At 37.0% G+C, this 20,969-nt stretch overlaps 1 protein-coding gene and 1 pseudogene across 9 annotated transcripts in view; one reads left to right on the plus strand and one right to left on the minus strand.

The window, feature by feature from the left end:
* Positions 1–20,969, minus strand: part of ATP8B4 (ATPase phospholipid transporting 8B4 (putative)) — a 334,774-nt gene that overhangs the window by 123,483 nt on the left and 190,322 nt on the right. For 8 of the 9 annotated variants that reach the window (XR_008513460.2, XM_054531022.2, XM_024232115.3 and 5 more), the window contains 4 exon segments: positions 20,163–20,321; positions 12,746–12,834; positions 10,058–10,254; positions 3,006–3,214 (listed from right to left, as the gene is read on the minus strand). Coding sequence is in view for 8 of the 9 variants with exons in the window: in XM_054531022.2 (XP_054386997.1) it covers positions 3,006–3,214; positions 10,058–10,254; positions 12,746–12,834; positions 20,163–20,321 (654 nt within the window). In the remaining variant the exon portion in view is untranslated. 9 annotated transcript variants of the gene reach the window in all.
* Positions 15,197–15,319, plus strand: LOC112129130 (5S ribosomal RNA; annotated as a pseudogene).

The raw sequence follows: 20,969 nt of genomic DNA on the forward strand, positions 1-20,969 counted from the left end.
GGAAGAAGTCAAATCCCTAAATAGACCAATAACAAGTTCTGAAATTGAGGCAGTAATTAATAGCCTGCCAACAAAAAAAGCCCAAGGCCAGAGAGATTCACAGCTGAAATGTACCAGAAATACAAAGAGGAGCTGGTACCATTCCTTCTGAAACTATTCCAAACAATAGAAAACAAGAAACTCTTCCCTAACTCATTTTATCAGGCCAGCCTCATCCTGATACCAAAACTGGGAAGAGACACAACAAAAAAAGAAAATTTCAGGCCAATATTCCTGACGAACATCAATGTGAAAATCCTCAATAAAATACTGGCAAACCAAATCCAGCAGCACGTCAAAAAGCTTATCTACCACGATCAAGTTGGCTTCATCCCTGGGATGTAAGGTGGTTCAACATATGCAAACCAATAAATATAATCCATCACATAAACAGAACCAATGATAAAAACCACGATTATCTCAATAGATGCCGAAAAGGCCTTTGATAAAATTCAGCACCCCTTCATGCTAAAAACTCTCAATAAACTAGGTATTGAGGGAATGTATCTCAAAATAATAAGAGCTATTTATGACAAACCCACAGCCAATATCATACCGAATGAGCAAAAGCTGGAAGCATTCCCTTTGAAAACCAGCACAAGACAAGGATGCTCTCTCTCGCCACTTCTGTTCAACATAGTATTGGAAGTTCTGACCAGGGCAATCAGGCAAGAGAACGAAATAAAGGTATTCAGATAGGAAGAGAGGAAATCAAATTGTCTCTGTTTGCAGATGACATGATTGCATATTTAGAAAACCCCATTGTCTCAGCCCCAAATCTCCTTAAGCTGATAAGCAACTTCAGCAAAGTCTCATGATACAAAATCAATGTGCAAAAATCACAAGCATTCCTATATACCAATAATAGACAAACAGAGAGCCAAATGATGAGTGAACTCCCATTCACAATAGCTACAAAGAGAATAAAATACCTAGAAATACAGTGAACAAGGAATGTAGTTCTCCTTTTCAAGGAGAGCTACAAAACACTGTTCTAGAACATGAGAGAGGACACAAACAATGGGAAAACATCCCATGCTCATAGATAGGAAGAATCAATATTGTGAAAATGGCCATGCTGCCCAAAGTAATTTATAGATTCAGTGCTATCCCCATCAAGCTACCATTGACTTTCTTCACAAAATTAGAAAAAACTACTTTAAATTTCATATGGAACCAAAAAAGAGCCCATATAGCCAAGACAATCCTAAGCAAAAAGAACAAAGCTGGAGGCATTACACTACCTGACTTCAAACTATACCACAAGGCTACAGCAACCAAAACAGCATGGTACTGCTACCAAAAGAGATATATAGACCAATTGAACAGAACAGAGGCCTCAGAAATAACACCACACACCTACAACCATCTGATCTTTGACAAACCTGACAAAAACAAGCAATGGGGAAAGGATTCCCTATTTAATAAATGGTGTTGGGAAAACTGGCTAGCCATATGCAGAAAACTGAAACTGGACCCTTTCCTTACACCTTATACAAAAATTAACTCAAGATGGATTAAAAACTTAAACATAAGACCTAAAGCCATAAAAACCTAGAAGAAAACCTAGGCAATGCCATTCAGGACATAGGCATGGGCAAAGACTTCATGACTAAAACACCAAAAGCAATGGCAACAGAAGCCAAAATTGACAAATGGGACCTAATTAAACTAAAGAGCTTCTGCACAGCAAAAGAAACTATCATCAGAGTGAACAGGCAACCTACAAAATGGGAGAAAATACTTTCAATCTATCCATCTGACAAAGGACTAATATCCAGAATCTACAAGGAACTTAAACAAATTTACAAGATAAAAACAAACAACCCCATCAAAAAGTGGGCAAAGGATATGAACAGACACTTCTCAAAAGAAGACATTTATGCGGCCAGCAAACATATTAAAAAAAGCTCATCATCACTGGTCATTAGAGAAATGCAAATCAAAACCACAATGAGATACCATCTCACACCAGTTAGAATGGCAATCATTAAAAAGTCAGGAAACAACACATGCTGGAGAGGATGTGGAGAAACAGGAACACTTTTACACTGTTGGTGGGAATGTAAATTAGTTCAACCATTGTGGAAGACAGTGTGGCAATTCCTCAAGGATCTAAACCAGAAATACCATTTGACCCAGCAATTCCATTACTGGGTATATACCCAAAGGATTACAAATCATTCTACTGTAAAGACACATGCACACATACGTTTATTGCAGCACTATTCACAATAGCAAAGACTTGAAACCAACCCAAATGCCCATCAATGATAGACTGGATAAAGAAAATATGACACATATACACCATGAAATACTATGCAGCCATAAAAAAGGATGAATTCATGTCCTTTGCAGAGACATGGGTGAGGCTGGAAACCATCATTCTCAGCAAACTAACACAGGAACAGAAAACCAAACACCACATATTCTAACTCATAAGTGGGAGCTGAACAATGAGAATACATGGACACAGGGAGGGGGACGTCACACACCAGGGAGTGTTGGGATGTGGGAGGCTAGGGGAAGGATGGCATTAGGAGAAGTACCTAATGTAGACAATGGGTTGATGGGTACAGCAAACCACCATGGTACATGTATACCTATGTAACAAACTTGCACGTCCTGCACATGTATCCCAGAACTTAAAGTACTATAATAATAAAAAAGAATCACACAGAGCACTGAAAGGAACTTCAGAGAGTATCATATCTAACCCTCTTCTCTATCCATGAATGGCAATAAATCCAAAGTTTCATCTAAATTACTCAACATTTATCCAATACATATTTAGTGAGAATTTATTGTCTGCCAAGCATACCAGCATCTATATGGTAGATGCTGACGGTGCCCATATTAATAAGAAAGCCAGCAATTGTTTTGGATTTTAAAATTTTTTTTAATGGGGTCAGTTATTCAAGAAATTGTTAACAATATCGTTTAGAGAAAGGAACTGTTTCTCTTACCATAGATTCTCCCATTAATGGAACATCTTTTAAAGGTCATGATGTTTTGAGTGAGGGTACCCGTTTTGTCAGAGAAAATGTACTCAATCTGCCCCAGTTCCTCATTGAGCGTGGTCGTTCGAGCCTCTGCAGGTATTGCTTTTCGAGAATAATACATCTTCCGGTCCCAGTTTATAAAATAACTGTGTCCTAGACGAATTACTTCCACACTGTCATCCATTAAAATGGAAAAAAAAAAAAGAAATGTTCCATTAATTTCAGAACATACAATATTTTGCCAAAATAAGAAGTCTGCCAAAGTCTTCAGGGGTTAGAGGAAAATGTGGATGCTGTGTCCCTAAGTCCCAGTGATCTTCAGAAGCTTCTCAACAGAGTCTGTTTATAAACCTTTCCAAGTCATTTCCTACAACACCATAAAACAATAAGTCAGCTTAGGATAAAGCTTTAGGGAATGTTTCATGGTTTTCTACATTAAACAGGCCCAGTGGAGATTTTGTGTGTAGCGTATTATTTTGTGTCTCCTCCTATAAGATATGGCAGTGGTCCCCCACCTTTTCGTCACCGGGGACCAGTTTTGTGGAAGACACTTTTCCACAGATCAGGGGAAGGGGGATGGTTTCAGGATGATTCAAGCACATTACATTCAATGTGCACTTTATTTCTATTCTTACATTGCAATACATAAACTGCTGCGCAGTTCAAAATAGGATTTGCACTCCTTTGAGAATCTAATGCAGCTGCCACTGATCTGACAGGAGGCAGAGCTCAGGTCTGTGGCCTGGGAGTTAGGGAACCCTGTGGTAGGGGAAACTAATGATTATTGAAGATGTTTGTCTTATGTCTGATCTAAAGAAATGTGCTATTGAGAACTTTCTCTCCAATACATTGTTTGATGTGGCTTCACTTTGCCAAAAGAGATAGAAAATAGTATTTCCATGAAGCAGAACCAAACCATAACAAATACTGACTGAAAACAGGATGTGTTGTCATACCACTCTTCCCATTTACCATGAAAAGAGTGTTGCGTCACATTCTAATTACATAATTACATTAATTATTACAATAATTATTAATATAATTTTGATTACATTCTAGTCATCATTTATGACTTCCCAGCTCCAGAAGCAGAATTTTTATGGCAAAGTGTATGAACTCTCTCAATGCTCAATGTCATACATAATGCCAAACTAATTTCCAAAAACGTCATAGCAACATAAGTTTCTACCATCAGCTTATTAAGAATTATCTTTCACCACATGCAAATTTAAAAGGTATGTCACTACTGTTCACTGCATTTATCAATGAGTTTAACACTTTTTTCAAATTTTATTGGCCAGTGACATTTCTTCTTAGAACTATCTAATTGTATCTGCCTATTTTATTTTTCCTATTCTGATATCAGTGTATTTATTAGTGATTTGTAAGAATTCTATAGTTATTAAGTCTATTAATTCTGTCAAAAAACAATGCAAATATTTTATCCAATTTATCATTTGTATTTTTTTTTTTTTTTTTGAGACAGAGTTCCGCTCTTGTTGCCTAAGCTGGAGTGCAACGGTGCAATCTCAGCTCGCTGCAACTTCCGCCTCCCTAGTTCAAGCAATTCTCCCACCTCAGCCTCCCAAGTAGCTGGGATTACAGGCATGCTCCACCATGCCCAGCTAATTTTTGTATTTTTAGTAGAGACGGGGTTTCACCAAGTTGCTCGGGCTGGTCTCGAACTACTGCCCTCAGGTGATCCACCCGCCTCGGCCTCCCAAAGTGCTGGGATTATAGGTGTGACCCACCACACCTGGCCAGTTGTCCTTTTTTTTTTTTTTTAAGAGACGGGGTCTTGCTATGTTGCCCAGGTTGGCCTCAAATTCCTGAGCTCAAGCGATCCTCCCACCTCTGCCTCTAGAGTAGCTGGGACTGCATGCACCACCACAGCTGGCTGTCTTTTCATTTTGTTTCTAGTTTTTCAATATGAGTTTTCTCTTTCTAAAGGATCAAATTTATCAAAAGTTTATACTTTCTGTTTTTGTAGTTTTGTTTAGATATGTCTTCTCTATGCCAAGATTATATATACAGACATCTATATTTTTGTTTTTATTGATATTTTCCTTATTTAATTCCTTATCCCAATTGAAATTTTTGATTGAAATTGAAAGTTTGATGTACATATGAGAAGAAAATTTCAAGTTTTCCAAACAAGAAGATTTTACATCACCATTTGTTGAACAATCAATCCTTTCTCCATTAAGCTGGGATGCTTTCAGTGTCACAAATAAATCATTTTACTCACTAGCATCTGATTTATGGATTTCAATTTTATTCATTGATATGACACTTAATACATCTGTTTTCATTATTGTAGCTTTATAATAACTGGCAATACATAGAAGAAACAAAATCACCTTTATTCTCTTCCTCTTCAAAAATTCTTAACTATAATCACCCATTTATTTTTCCTGATAGAATCAATGTATTCATCTAAGTAAACATTTGAATCAATGTATTAATTTTTGTACAAAGTTTATTTGAGATTTTGATTAGGTCTATGTTAAATTCTTAATTATTTGAAAAGAACTGATATTTTATAAACTTAAATACAACTTCAAGGAGAAGGTCAAATCTTTTTAGGAATTCCATTTTTTAAAGTACCTCAATTAGTAACAAATTTTAGTTTAGTTTAGTTTTGCTTTTTCACATAGATTCATACCATAGTCTTATAGATTTGTTCTTGAACATCACAGTTGTCCCTTGAATCTGTGGGGGACTGGTTACAGGACTCCCAATCTGAGGATGCTCAAGTCCCTTACATAAAACGGCAGAGTATTTGCATATAGCCTATCCATAACTTTTTTGCATACCTTAAGTCATCTCTAGATTACTTATAATATCTAATACAATGTAAATGCTATGTCAATAGTTGTTATACTGTATTGTTTAGGGAATAATGACAAGAAAAAAACTCTGAACATGTTCAGTACAGACACAAGCATCCTTTTTTTTTCCCCAAATATTTTCCATCTATGGTTGGTAGAGTCCATAGATACAAAACTCACGGATACAAAGGGCAGAATGTAAAACTTTTTACTGATAGGATAAGTTTTTAAATTGTTATTGTCCTAAAAGAAAGCTTTTAATTTTTTTAATGTTACTTTCATAATCAGACACAACCAAATTGTCCTACTGAAAGTTTTACAGATTATTCTTATGGATTGACTAGATTTATAATCATATTATTGTCTGTGTTCTTCCTTTCTAATAGATTTATTTCAGTTTCATGTCTTATTTTATTCATGGATATTTCAGTTTCATGTCTTTGTAATTTACAAGGATATCCAGAACAGTAGAAAATAGTTATGGTAATAGCAGGAACCATAGCTTATTTCTGATCTTAGTGGAAATTAATCCTTGGTTTTTCTCATCTGTAAAGTGAGAAAGTTGGGCTAGATGACACCCAAATCCTTTCTGGTTATAAATTGTATGCTTCAAGTTCTAAAAGTATATGACATACCTATGTTTCCCTCCCCAGAAGAGGTATGGCGCCAATTCATTTTTTAACTATTTGGATGGTAGCAGTTTTTTTCTCCCTGAAATTACACTGTGACTATGTAGAGTATGATATGACATTAAGATACATAACTCACATTCTTTATTTATTTATATATTTTCATATATGGTTTACTCTTCTGCATCCCACCCCACCCCCACCCTCCATGTAAATTCCTTGCTAGCTGGTCTGATTCAGCTTTATTTTCCTTATTCTTTTCACTCAAAAAGCATTAGCACTTACAATGGGCTGGGGTAGTGTCTTGCCCATCAGAGGCAGTCAATAAGTCTTGAGTGTATGAATTTTAACTCTTTAGACTCTAATTTCACCAATAGGGACATTAAGACTTAGAGAGATAAAGTGACTAACCCAAGGTCACATCAACAATTAGCCACAGAGCCAAGACAAGAACTCAGGGATTTGGGAAAGCCAGCGCAGACCAGGCCTTAAGAATTGCATTATGAGGGTCACAATACAAATCATGAAGTTTTTTATTTATCTGAAAGTCTAGTAGCTCCCTGTAATCTTAAACCAAAGTGAATGAAACAGAATTTGATTGTTGTGTTATAGTATAATCCAGTGGAAGTATTCAAAATTTATTCAAATTCCTAGAACTTAAAAGTCTGAAGAGAAAATGGGCATCATTTTTGTTTGGGAAAAGAGGATTCAGAAGAGTCACAGTGGAACATTCAGCTCTTTCTTTTACAATAGCAGAGAAAAGGAGAAAAATATTCAGAGTTAACATAATCCAGCCACTTAGTGTTTTCTGCCTGAATACTCACAGAACAGAGCTTATAATTTCACCCAGTCTTGGGCAAAACAAGCAACATAGAAATGAATTCCTATTGCTTTGGAAAGAACACTCAAAAGCTAATTCCTTGGGAAAACAATGGCTGCATTTCTTAAGATTATGTATTAAAAAAAACTGTAGCGGGGTACGCCTTAACACAACAGATAAACAAATTGACAACATAGAAATATCCTACAAAAATAAGTGTCCTTTGCTCATCTGGAATTGTTAACCATTCAAAGCAAATACTGAACTTCTATCCTCAAGTGATATATGGCACTAATTTACTCTTTGTACATATTCTAAAGCCTAATAGAAGCTTTGGCAGAAGGTATTCATCATTCCGGACAGAAATACCTGGGAGTTCTCTTTTTCTATGTCTCAATCTTTAGGACTGAGTAACCTGAAATTCCTTGGAATGCTTTTTCCCTCGAGTTAAGATCAGAATCACTGTACTTATTTGGTAAGAGAAAAGCTCTCATTTATCTTCATCAATATGCCTAACAACAAGGACAGAACTCTAGACTCTTTTTTTTTCTTTTGATTTCTTCACTGAGTAATAAATCATACATAGCTTAGGGATAGAGGAAAACACTGTCCCAACTCTCAGAAGACTTCTGCCCCTCATTAGCTCATGATCCTGAGCAAATCCTCTCATCCCATTTTGAAAGCAGCTCAGCAAATCCTACTTCATAAGATTGTTGGGCAACATAAATGAGATAAAGTATGTGGAAGTGTAAAATATAAAAGGCTAAAAAAAGAGAAAAGTATTCATAGAGTTTTAAGGTATCATATTTTATGGTATATTATAGAACACCAGTAATTTTGAAAATTATAAGAAAGAATGCATAAGAAAGTAGTTTTTAAGTGATAAAGTGTTATACTGATATCAAATATATATTTATAATGTTATCTAAAGGTAAGGTGATATTATTTGGAGGATAAAGTAACTCAGAAATTAATTCTTTTAATCCCCTTATTTTATGGGGAAGTACATATTTGACAAGCAAACTAAGGCACAGAGAAGCCAAGCACTTTCTCCAAGGTCACCCAGCTATTAGTGGCAGTACCAAGACCAGAAACTGGGTTTGGACAATTATAAATACGTTTTCTGTCTAATGTACCATGGCACATTAGAAGTATAAGGAATGCCAACCTGAGAATCTACCTTTGGTCTCTTAAAAAAAATCAATCTTTCAAATCATTAAATGAAAATGCCAACGTATTTCAAAGAAAGAATGTATACAGAATATACTTCCTTCGTGAGGACATATGAAACTGCACATGTGCGGATGGAAAGCCACTATGCACATTTATTATTCATTTAGGACATAAAGGAATGCTATAAAAGCTGACTGTAGCTCTTCCGGCAAAGAGCAGGATTTACTACAGACTTTATAATTGGATACAAGCATGAGAGGTCCTCAGAATCAAAGATGAGCCAGCAGGATATAGTTTAAATAGAGCCCTCTCTGACCACAGCTCCAGAGGGCCCAAAGCAATTTGTGGTATTGTGGCCACATGCCACTACTTCAAGTCAATTTCCCACAACTTGGCATTTCAGTTTCCTGACCACTATCCAAAACAAGGGTGGATTTTGTGCATTAAACTTCCCTTGCTTCATCATAGCTAGGTTTTTGAAGAGAGACAAAAAGGGATTCATAAAAATAAGTGGATTTAGAGCTGATGATTGTGTGTATTGTTAAAGCACTGATGATGAGAACTGTCAACCAACCAAGTCCCATCTTAGCTCCAACGTTTTGGGGACAGTCTGGCTCAGCCTTGTTAGGATTAGGATCAAAAATGTCCCAGGTACAGATTCTAGGGCCAATTTCTAAGCTTTATCAAATACACACACACACACACACACACACACACACACACACACACACACACACATATATGCATACACATGTATATAAATAAAGAGGTGTGTGTGTGTGTGTGTGTTCTGTTTGTGTGTGTAGACAGACAGAGAGGCAAAAAGAGAGACCACCTTAGCTCTAATTTATGGGACCAAATCTGATCCTGACAGATCAAATTGTAGTAGAAGTTATAAATCATACTTCTTATCTTACAATGGACTAGCACCACCTACTATATTTTAACTGCTTTATGTACATACTTACAGTTACTAATAATAGGAAAAGCTAATACTCGTTAAGCTTTTATAATGTGTCAGGAATTCTTAGAGCTTTATAGGCATGTATTCACTCCTCATACAATCCAATGAGGTAGAACTATCATTTTCTTCATTTTTAAAATGAGGGAACTGAGGCACTAGAAGAGGAAGTTACTTGCCCAAGGTTATGGAGCTAGTAAGTGGTAGAACAGGACCTGAATCCATGTATCTATAGAGCCAGTCTAGTGGCAAAGAGGCACCCTCTCTATAGATCTCCCCAATGTTCTTCCTTTTCTTACTCAAAATTAACCCAATTCTAATTGATCAGGTTATATAAGATTATATTGTAGTCCATGTCTTACAAAGAAAAACATTTCTAAGAAACCAAATCAAATCAAGAAGAAAACCGCATTTATTGTAATTTGAAAACATAAAAGTTAAACAGATTAAACAGCTAAGCTGTCCCATTTGTAACAGATGTTGCAGATCATAAGCAGTTAAGAGCAAGACATCTATTGCACTGCTGAAACTTTAAAACAAACAATATTGGAAACAAAGGTTTTGATGAAACTATTTCATTAAAATATTAACTCTCATCTTACCTCACATATAAGGAAATGGGTACAACTGTATTGAGAATAATAATATACGACCAGAATGTTAAGAATCCGGAGAACACAGAGCTCTTCTCTCCTTCATTCCAAAAGAGGAAAGTTCTGAATTGGTCCCCAGTTTGACTCTCCCAGATTGAATTTCCTATTGCAAGAATAATTCCCAAGCATATCAGAAACCCAAAAATCTGAAATAAGATAGAAGTCTGGTTAAGGTTAACCTGAACCCAAAATCAGTCATATCAACGTGATCTAATTATGCGTCTAACTCCAAGAAATAGTCATTTGAAAAGCAAGTATGCAAACCTCTTCTTACCATTAATCATATGAATTATGTCAGGAACTCAGCTAAATATTTTACATACATTTTCTCACTGAATTTGCCCATCGACTCTCTAAGATGGGAACAGTCATTATCCCCACTTTACAGTTTAAAAACAAAGTAAAATGGAAGCACAATAAAGACTATGTAACTTGTCTATGTTCACATAGTTAACAACTTCACATCCTCAATTTGTGGTAAGTACATATATTTAGGTGGCTTAATTAAAGGAGACCATATGCACTGATTTGCCCTGGATGGCCCCAGTTTACAACTATTGTGGATGTAATAGTAATAATGTTGCATTTCACCTTCAAAGGTGTCCTGTTTGGATGATAAATTATATGGCCACCCAAGGCATAAATGCAAAAGAAAATATCAGTGATAAAGAACAATTTCATACTAATCAAGTCTCTTGGCTATAGATCTGGCTGTACAATCGTTACTTGAGATCAACAAGAAATATAAGGATAATTAAAATACTTCATGACATATACACTTTACTTTTAGGATAAAAATGTGGGAAGCAACTTGAAAACCATTAGCAGACTCTTATGTGGTTATTAGTAGAAGTATTAGAAAAACACATATTTGTAGGTATAACAACTAGAGAGACAATAAGGTCAATCCACAGTGAGTCTAAAACCCTTCCTGGGAAAGGAAAGGCCACAAACTCAGTGAACATGGTTAAGACCTGAATTGAACAAGATGTTGTGGAAACTTTGTTCAGCTGAGTATCACACTATGTTGGGAGCTGAGACCAGCCAATGTTGAGGGAGGAGTAGGGCTAGAGAACAGAAATGGATTTTCCTCTATTTCCTTTTTCTTCCAAGAAAGAATATTCAGAAATTCTAGAGCTGCTTTCTTCTTTATTCCATAATATGGGCATGTAAGAATAGGTGTGTAAGAAGAAAAGATTGGGAAAAGCCTGATTTAAAGTATATTAGAAAACCATGTATGAGAGAAAAGTAGGACTGTGAATCCCCAAAAATTCTATGACTTTGGTACCTTATTATAGTATCTTCTTTAATGGCTGAGACTACAAATTAATTAAACATAATGACTTTAGAGCATTAAAATTTAATGTAAAATACATTAAATGCCATAATTTAAGAATTGATTTGGCTTATAACTCCCCAGTGGATCATCCTATTTTCTAGTATGAAAGATTGGGTCAGTTTGCTCTGTGGTGGGTAGACACACCCTGCATGCCCTGAAGTGGAGTCAGGGCTATTTAAATGAGAAATTCCTGAGGGGCAGAGGGGTGACAGGCCCTTACGGGCATGTCTTCTTGGCCTCATAGGCTCTGTATGAAGGTGACTGGTATTGCTGCAGAAAACCCCAGGTCTGCAGGTGATACTGAAAGTAAAACACAGAGCCTGGCCAATATTTTGTGCACAGCAAGTGCTAATTTCCTTCTTTCCTTATTCAGAGTCCAACTGTTACATATCAGATAAGCAAATACATATTGAGCTCAGATTCTTTATGATTGTGAGCCTGTGATAGGGTACATGGGAAAACATGGTTTGAAGTCACAGTCTTTATATTTTAAAGTGGCTGTCTTTGAACTTTACCCCTATATAAGCAGACAAAGCAGTATTACACAAAGACTAGATATTATATCAATAGTATGAGGTAGCACAGGATTAACTGACAAAAGGATGGAATGTAAGGAATATCTGAATGTTTTCGGTAAATGGGTAGTAGAGAAGATCATTTCAAAAGAATCAGAAGTAAAAAAAAAATTCGTAAGAGAAAGATAATCATGAGCTAAGGAGGTTAGAAGCCTCTGTGAAGGAGAATTGTGAGGTGGGGCTCAAAGGATTTATAACCAGAACCACCTACATAATTTGCAGGGTTCAGTGCAAAATGAAAATGTGGGACCTTCTGTTCTAAAAGTATTAAGAATTTCTAGATGGCAACAGAAGTTGAATAAACCAAACATAAGGCCCTCTGAGTGTGGGGCCCTGTGTGGTTACACAGATCACACACCCATGAAGCCAGCCCTGCCCACCATAAGCTATGTATAGAGGATCTGAAAAAAAGTAAGACAACAAAAACACCAAACTGCCTTAAAAACTATGTTTGGTTTTCCAAAAACAAATCCCTGGGATATGGGGAATTTGCAAGACCATCAATACTTCGATAAACACTAACCTACCTCTCATGATAAATTCTACCACTGGTTGAGAAATTAGCATAATCTAGAAAATAGAAGGCAGTGTAACTGAGCCTCAAATGTAAAATCCCCAAAAACAAACTCCACAAGGAGAACGTAGGCTTCTTAAAGAATTCCCAGCAAGATACAGTAAATAAGATAACAATGACTAGTGATATTGCCTAGTTTTGTAACTTACCCATAGTACTAGAGTGTTCATCAATCTATCAATGCTTGTCCTTTTAAACTTTGTCTTACCACTATTCTGCATTAGTTTAGTGTCAGGACCTGCAAAAACAAAAAAAAGTAAATAACTTTGAAATGATATGATTATGTATTCTTATTCTTATTAATGTTCATATCAAATGTCTCTGAAAGAAAAAAATATATATTTTTCACAATAATTTAACTTTTATTAAGAGCAAGGGCCATTAAGTTGTATATGATTCTCAACAATTAGGTTAACAACAATCCTGGAAACTGCAAGAGATGTGATCTTAGACCAGGATAAATACAGTCAGAACTTGTAGTTGAAAGGTTTAAGTAAAGCTATTTTTTCAAAGTCTATGCACAAATATGCTTCTAGTTTGACATAGTTAAAGATAACAAAGTCAACAAAGGTGAGGAATAATTTGGAAATATTAAAAATAATGCAGCAACAAACACAATTCAGAACACTAAGGTAAAACATGGAAAAATAAATCAAATTCTAGATCTGTTTCCCAAAAAGATTTGAGGTCCCTTTGAAGGAGAAACTAGAATAGCCCCCCAAAATACATCAGCAAGTAATTTAAACCTTTATTGTGTATTGTATACTGCATGTATATAATATGTAATTTTTGTAAAGACAAGAACTGTCTTAAATGTTGTGTTAGATTTATTTCAGGTAATTACATTATCCCATAAGTGCCTTGTTCCAGGAATTCTAAGAATATAATCAACTGCTTTAGAAGTGGTTTATTAGATGATAAACAAATAAGAATATTGAAAACTATTGTTAAAGAAATTCCTTGTGGACAGAAAAAATGCTAAATAGAAGCAATTAAGTTTTAATTAAAGCTAATTTCTCCAATTTTCCTCTTCACATATTCTCATGATTTTTTTTTAATTATTATACTTTAAGTTTTAGGGTACATGTGCACAATGTGCAGGTTAGTTACATATGTATACATGTGCCATGTTGGTGTGCTACACCCATTAACTCGTCATTTAGCATTAGGTATATCTCCTAATGCTGTCCCTCCCCCGTCCCCCCACCCCACAAGAGTCCCCAGAGTGTGATGTTCCCCTTCCTGTGTCCATGTGTTCTCATTGTTCAATTCCCACCTATGAGTGAGAACATGTGGTGTTTGGTTTTTTGTCCTTGCGATAGTTTACTGAGAATGATGATTTCCAATTTCATCCATGTCCCTACAAAGGACATGAACTCATCATTTTTTATGGCTGCATAGTATTCCATGGTGTATATATGCCACATTTTCTTAATCCAGTCTATCATTGTTGGACATTTGGGATGGTTCCAAGTCTTTGCTATTGTGAATAGTGCCGCAATAAACATACGTGTGCATGTGTCTTTATAGCAGCATGATTTATAGTCCTTTGGGTATATACCCAGTAATGGGATGGCTGGGTCGAATGGTATTTCTAGTTCTAGATCCCTGAGGAATTGCCACACTGACTTCCACAATAGTTGAACTAGTTTACAGTCCCACCAACAGTGTAAAAGTGTTCCTATTTCTCCACATCCTCTCCAGCACCTGTTGTTTCCTGACTTTTTAATGATTGCCATTCTAACTGGTGTGAGATTTGCATTTTTTTGCATTTCTCTTTGCATTTTGCATTTGCATTTCTCTGATGGCCAGTGATGGTGAGCATTTTTTCATGTGTCTTTTGGCTGCATAAATGTCTTCTTTTGAGAAGTGTCTGTTCATATCCTATGCCCACTTTTTGATGGGGTTGTTTTTTTCTTGTAAATTTGTTGGAGTTCATTGTAGATTCTGGATATTAGCCCTTTGTCAGATGAGTAGGTTGCGAAAATTTTCTCCCATTTTGTAGGTTGCCTGTTCACTCTGATGGTAGTTTCTTCTGCTGTGCAGAAGCTCTTTAGTTTAATTAGATCCCATTTGTCAATTTTGACTTTTGTTGCCATTGCTTTTGGTGTTTTAGACATGAAGTCCTTGCCCATGCCTATGTCCTGAATGGTAATGCCTAGGTTTTCTTCTAGGGTTTTTATGGTTTTAGGTCTAATGTTTAAGTCTTTAATCCATCTTGAATTAATTTTTGTATAAGGTGTAAGGAAGGGATCCAGTTTCAGCTTTCTTCCATAGAGCCATTTAATATAGGAGAAAGAGGGAAATTAAAGAAAGGAGAAAAGGGAGGCACACCCAAAATTATACACCACTCCAGAAGTCAGGAAGGACAGGCACATCCTTAAAAGACTTTTCTTTATGTAAAAGAAAAACAGAAGCAATAATTGAGGTTTCATAACAATTCATTGTCTTAAGTTGGAAATTGTACCGCAATGTCCTATTCCTAGCTACTGCTGTGTATAGGAGACCACCCACATTTTCTCAGAATCATTTATTAAAATCATATGAACATTGAGGGTGGGAAATATTTCTTTTGTGGTAAAGATCACAAAGGCCAAATAGTCTGCAGCCATAGCACCCTGAACATACTTGATCTCATCTGATCTCAGAAGCTAAGCTAAGCAGGTCAGGCCTGGTTAGTACTTAGATGGGAGACTGCCTGGGGATATTTGGTGCTGTAGGCTTAAAAAAAAACACACACACACACACACACATAAAGTTTGTGGTTGCTAAAAACTGAAATATGAAAAGACCAGTTAGGTGCTGAAAATGTACATTCCATAATGCACACAGACTAATAAGGAATCCTTTTTATGGATTATTAAGCATTTATGTAAATATAACCACAAATGTTTATATGCACATCCTGAAAGAATTTTCTACACTCAACAGCCTCCATTTTCTTATCTCCCACTCGTTACTCAACCTAGTCTCTGGGGCAATCGCAACACCAAAACAGATCTGGTGTTATCATCAATATCCTCCATAACTTCTTGACTATTCATCAACCTTTGACACTGTTGACTATTGCATCCTTTTGAAACATACTCTTCCTTTAGCTTCTGTGTTAAAATATTCTCCTGCTTTCCTTCCTGCCTCTTTGGTAGCTCCTTTCCTGTCTTCCATGATAACTCACTCTCCCTTCCCTTTACCCAGCTACTAAAGACTGAGAATCCTTAAGACTCAGGCATAGGTCACCTTATCTTCCTACTCAATCTACCATCCCTGAGCAATCTCACCTAAGACCGTAGCTTTAAGACCAATAGTTTTAATAATATAGACAAGATGTGTATCCCCAGCTCATGCTGTTCCTCTGAGCTTTAAATCTATATATTTAAACCTACGTATTTTGTTCCCTGTATATTTCCACCTGGATTCTTCAAAGGCCTCTCAAGTGGCCCTTGTCCAATCTGACTTACTATCTTCCTCCAAGCTTCTTATCTCAGTGAGTATCATCACCATCCATCCAGTTGCAAAGGTTGGAAGAAACCTCAGTCATAGTTGATAACTTTATCATCCTCACCTTCAAGCCTGGTCATCAAAGCTGGTCAATTCAACTTTCTAAACTTTCTAAAAGCCTTCTGAATTTATCTACTTCCCTCTCCTTTCCTAATCTGAGGGACCATCACCTCTCAACTGTAAAAACCTAGAAACTTTGTCTCCATGCATCCACTCTGCCCCCAAAACTAACCAATATTTTTCCTCCTCCCCAATAGACAGGACCTGCTGTCTATTTACAAACATTACAAACAGTGTTGGCAAGATTAAGCCTTTCAAAATTAATACATATATATCCCACCTGTTTGAAAACTTACAATGGCGTCCCGAAGCTCTTAGGATAAAGACCAAACTTCTGGATACTGACCACAAGGTCTACCAGTATGACGTAGCCCCTATCCATGTTTCCAGTCCCATATCCATCCCTATTCTCTGTGCCCTCCATACCCCATACTGACCTTCTTTTTTGACCTCACTTTCCTTACTCCTGCCACAGGGCCTTGGCCATTGATATGATTTTGGTTTGAGATTAATGCCTCTTTCTCTCTCCTACCATACTGAAAATCATATGAGTGAAGGTACTGCGTTCGTTTTTGTTCACATTTTTAATCCCCAGTGAGTAAGTAGCATAATGCCCAGCATATAGTAGACATTCAATAAATAATTAATTTGTAAGTAAATTAATTTTTAAGTAAATTAATTTTTTGAACATCTACATTTCACCTATTATCTCAGCTAATGCTTACAACAAACTAACAAATTAGGTACTATTATCCTCAGTTCACTAATAATGAAACTGAGTTTAAAGAATTGAACTTGCCTGAGATTTCTCATCTAATAAGTGTCAGAGCGAGAATTTGAACCTCGCCATAAGTAATTCTAAAGTTCTTGGTCTTTACTATTTTCTAAAACTATATGAAATATATGAAATAGTCAACCAATATTTAAGACTGTGTCTCATTCAGGATCCTAAAAGGAAATAGATGACACATTGAACAAAGAGAATTGGAGGAAGGTTTATTTATAAAAGAACTCTTTACGAAAAGCATAGGTGGGATTATAGGGGAAACAAAAGGTTAGTGCATTAACCAAGGGCATGTAGCAATCAAGCTGTTTCTCCACCTGAGCCAGAAGGGATGAAGGGAAGGAATGGCTACTGGACCCTAAGGGAAAGAGGTGATAGGAATTTGCAGCCCTTAGAGTAAGAGTGGCCTTCTGTTGATAGATCTGGCCAGCCTGAAGTTACCACACAAGAATGCAGCCTGGAGGAGTAAATACCTTGATCGTAATCTCCTTTCTCCTTTTGATCTCTTCCTAGGGATCCCCGACAAAGCCCAACCAGAAGCAGAAGTACAAGGTAACCTATTAGTATAAACCACACAAGTAAGCCTCCTAGGGCAGAAAAAAGGGTAGAAAAAGGTGAGAGGAGATCTGGAGAGCAAACAGAAGACATCTAGGACAAAAATGCAGTGTGCACTCAAGATGGTACAGACTCCTAGAGACTGTTTAAATGAATATAATTCCTGTCCTCAGAAACAAGATTTTCTCCTCTCTTGAGCATAAAGAAGGCATTACCAGGGAGGTGTAGCCTAGCTGTTAATATATATTAGACCTTCATAAATTATAGGTTTGTACAGCAAACCATATCTGTGTCATCTATATTTGTTGCACAATTCCTAGTGGTAGGTATAACTAGAGTAATAACACAAAGAATACTTAATAATTCATTTCGGATTTTTTTTTTTTTTTCTTTTGAGAAGGAGTCTCGCTCTGTCGCCCAGGCTGGAGTGCAGTGGCGCGATCGCGGCTCACTGCAAGCTCCACCTCCCAGGTTCACGCCATTCTCCTACCTCAGCCTCCCGAGTAGCTGGGACTACAGGCGCCTGCCAACACGCCCGGCTAATTTTTTGTATTTTTAGTAGAGACGGGGTTTCACCATGTTAACCAGGATGGTCTCAATCTCCTGACCTCGTGATCCACCTGCCTCAGCCTCCCAAAGTGCTGGGATTACAGGCATGAGACACTGCACCCAGCAGATATTTTTCATTAGACCTAGGTGTTCACTTGGAACTAGTTCCCCAACTAAATGCCTTAAGACTTAGAGGTTTTGTGACATCCATTTGTTCATCTCTGACACGGAAGAAGCTAACCACTAATTCTTCTGTTTGCCAGCATTCTAATTAAGCTTTCTACTAACATTTGTGACCAGACTAAAGTCAATGCAGGCATGCTCTGCTTTACAAACATCCACTTGATAAGGTTCCCCTGCAAGTGAACACCGTGGCCAAATCACAAAAGAAGGGGGTGTTCCTCTCTCCCTGCTGCCTGCTGCCAAGGTCCAGAGAGCAGTAAGTTTTTCCAACTCTCAGCCTAGAGAGCAGGCTGGGTGCTCTGAATTAAATTTGAAAGAAGGGAGAAGCAGAAAAGGAAGGAAAATAGCATTTGTCAAGCATCCTTTTCTGTATGCATTATCTCATTGAGCCTTTAAAATGACCCTAATGTACTCATTATTATCCCCATGTTACAGCAGAAAAAAAGTAAAGCTTACAAAGTTTAAGTAATCAAAGCTTACAGTCCTACAGCTGGTAAAATAACAATAATAATAACAATAAATAAAAAATAATAATAAATCCAAACTCAGGTCTGCCCAATCCAAATTCTGTAAACTTTCTGTTACACTTCCTTGGAAGGAGACCTATTCAACTTACCAACCAACTTCCTTGTTTTTCAGAACATTTTCCCATAAAGAAACCTTACAAAGAAGAACTTGGCCTCTCAGCGGTTCACAACAACTGCCCTAGCATGAAACGTTGTAGCTGAACTAGAGTCCTGAGTTAGCCATTCCAAACAAGATCACAGAAATGCAAAGTTTGGGGCTATATCCCATCCATAGGATGAAGCACCTCCATCTCTATGATGACAGGAAGCAAATCAGGATGGTATTTCCCATCAGAAGACCACGAAATTTCCCCATCATTAAGTAGGAAGATAAAGGAATGTTCATGGACAAGCCTAGCTCTCTTTTTCTCTGTGTAATGAAATATATGATCATATGTTTATTTTCCCGACTAAAATATAAAAGCACATATACTGGCTCATTTCTAGGGATTTCCCAAGTCTTTACAATGGCAATGCCCCAAGCAGCAAGAGCACTGCTAACACCAACAGCTGACAGTATTTAGAGGAATTGGGAGAACGTTTCTAGGTTTGGAACACTCTTAAGACTTTAATGAACACTTTGTTGTTGTTGAGGAAGGTCAGTTAAGAAAAACATTCCAATTTTGATTGCACATAGTCAAGAGGCCCAAAACACATCTTAATTTGGTGTCACAATAAACAGGACTTTTAAAATCAAGGGCTGGCAATTGAAGCCATGAGTACAATTTGAGTGGCTTTATGAAATGATGCTACTGTAAGCTTTCTTAGCAAGAGAGGGCCACCTTGGGCCTACAGAAATAAAGCAGAGAAAAGAAATTTGGTGGGCAAGAAGAGTAAGAGGCACCTCCTCCCACCCCCATCATGTACAGTCTTTCCAGAACCCACTCTCCTATTTACAAACAGTGGAAAAAGCTATGGAGTATAAACAGAAATGATTACAGAATCAAGAAGCCTTTTCCAAAAGGTCTGCTTGACCTTTGCAAACTACAAAATTAACTGCACAGCCAGGGGCTTTCTTTCATACTCTTACCCACTTTAAAGGCAGATTCATACATAAAATGACAAAGGTGATTAAGACGAGGTTAATAAAGAAAAATTGAGCAGTAGGTATCTAGCACCCACTGTCTAGTTAAAGCTCCAGCATCCTTAACAATAAGATGTCAGTAGTTCCTCATACAGCAGGGCCACCTGGACTATTTTCAGAGCAATGGTGTTTTCTCCCGGTGTCCTACAATCTGAAGTCAACTCCAGAGCACTACTTCGCATGGAATGAAAGCACTGCGCTCATCAGAACATAGAGAATCATAGACTGTGCTGGTGTACATTGCAGGAAAGGTTCCCACAGAGCTGGCCCTGGGTCACATGCTGTACCTGCAAAAATAACCATTCCAAAACACCAGCTGGTATTTCTCAGGATGCAGCCTCTCAGGATTATCTTCTCATTGTTGAGGGAGTGCTTGCTGTCTTTCCAAGAAAGGATTCCCATGAATTTATCTAACTTGTTGTTAGGCACCTCACAGACAACAATCCCTGGAAAATAAAAAAACAAAACAAACCTCTTTATGACTCACCCAAAATTCTCTTCAGAAGCCCACAGCACTGTTTTACCACTGTTTCCCTCTCCTTTAGAAAGCCTGGGGTTACATATAAAGAATTGTGCTAGAAAAAAAATAAGCTGGGAGGTAGAAAAATGGAAAGCCATCAACTATTTTGAAACACAGTTTTCTGTGCTGTCCAAATAAAAATAGAAAAAACAAATAACAACAGAAACCTTAACAGCCATGGGATATTTTTTCCTTAAAAAAGAAAAAAAAAGCATATCTTTACTTCCGGTTTATAACAAATAATTTTTGAAAAGATAAAGCAGTGACTGTCCTAAAAGTTTCTCTTATTCCATCTCTTTTAGCTAAATGTGAACTTTTACACAGTTTAAAATAGCATACTTCTAGTCTCACAACAAAAGTTAACCATCTTTCTAAGCTCACAATCAGGATTTCTGAGGTCCTACTGTATTCCACCAGAAAGAAACCTGGGCCTTGTTTGCCACATGTGTCTGAGAATGCGTGTGATTCCTTTCAGCTGTTCTATGCTTCTTATCTTGATTAGATTCAGAGTTCTGGGGACTCTCAAAGGCACCATATAACTTGCCCCTAACTGGCTAGAAGATGTTTCTAGTTT

Source organism: Pongo abelii, chromosome 16 (genome assembly GCF_028885655.2).
Source record: "Pongo abelii isolate AG06213 chromosome 16, NHGRI_mPonAbe1-v2.0_pri, whole genome shotgun sequence".
Classification (NCBI taxonomy): Eukaryota; Metazoa; Chordata; class Mammalia; order Primates; family Hominidae; genus Pongo; species Pongo abelii.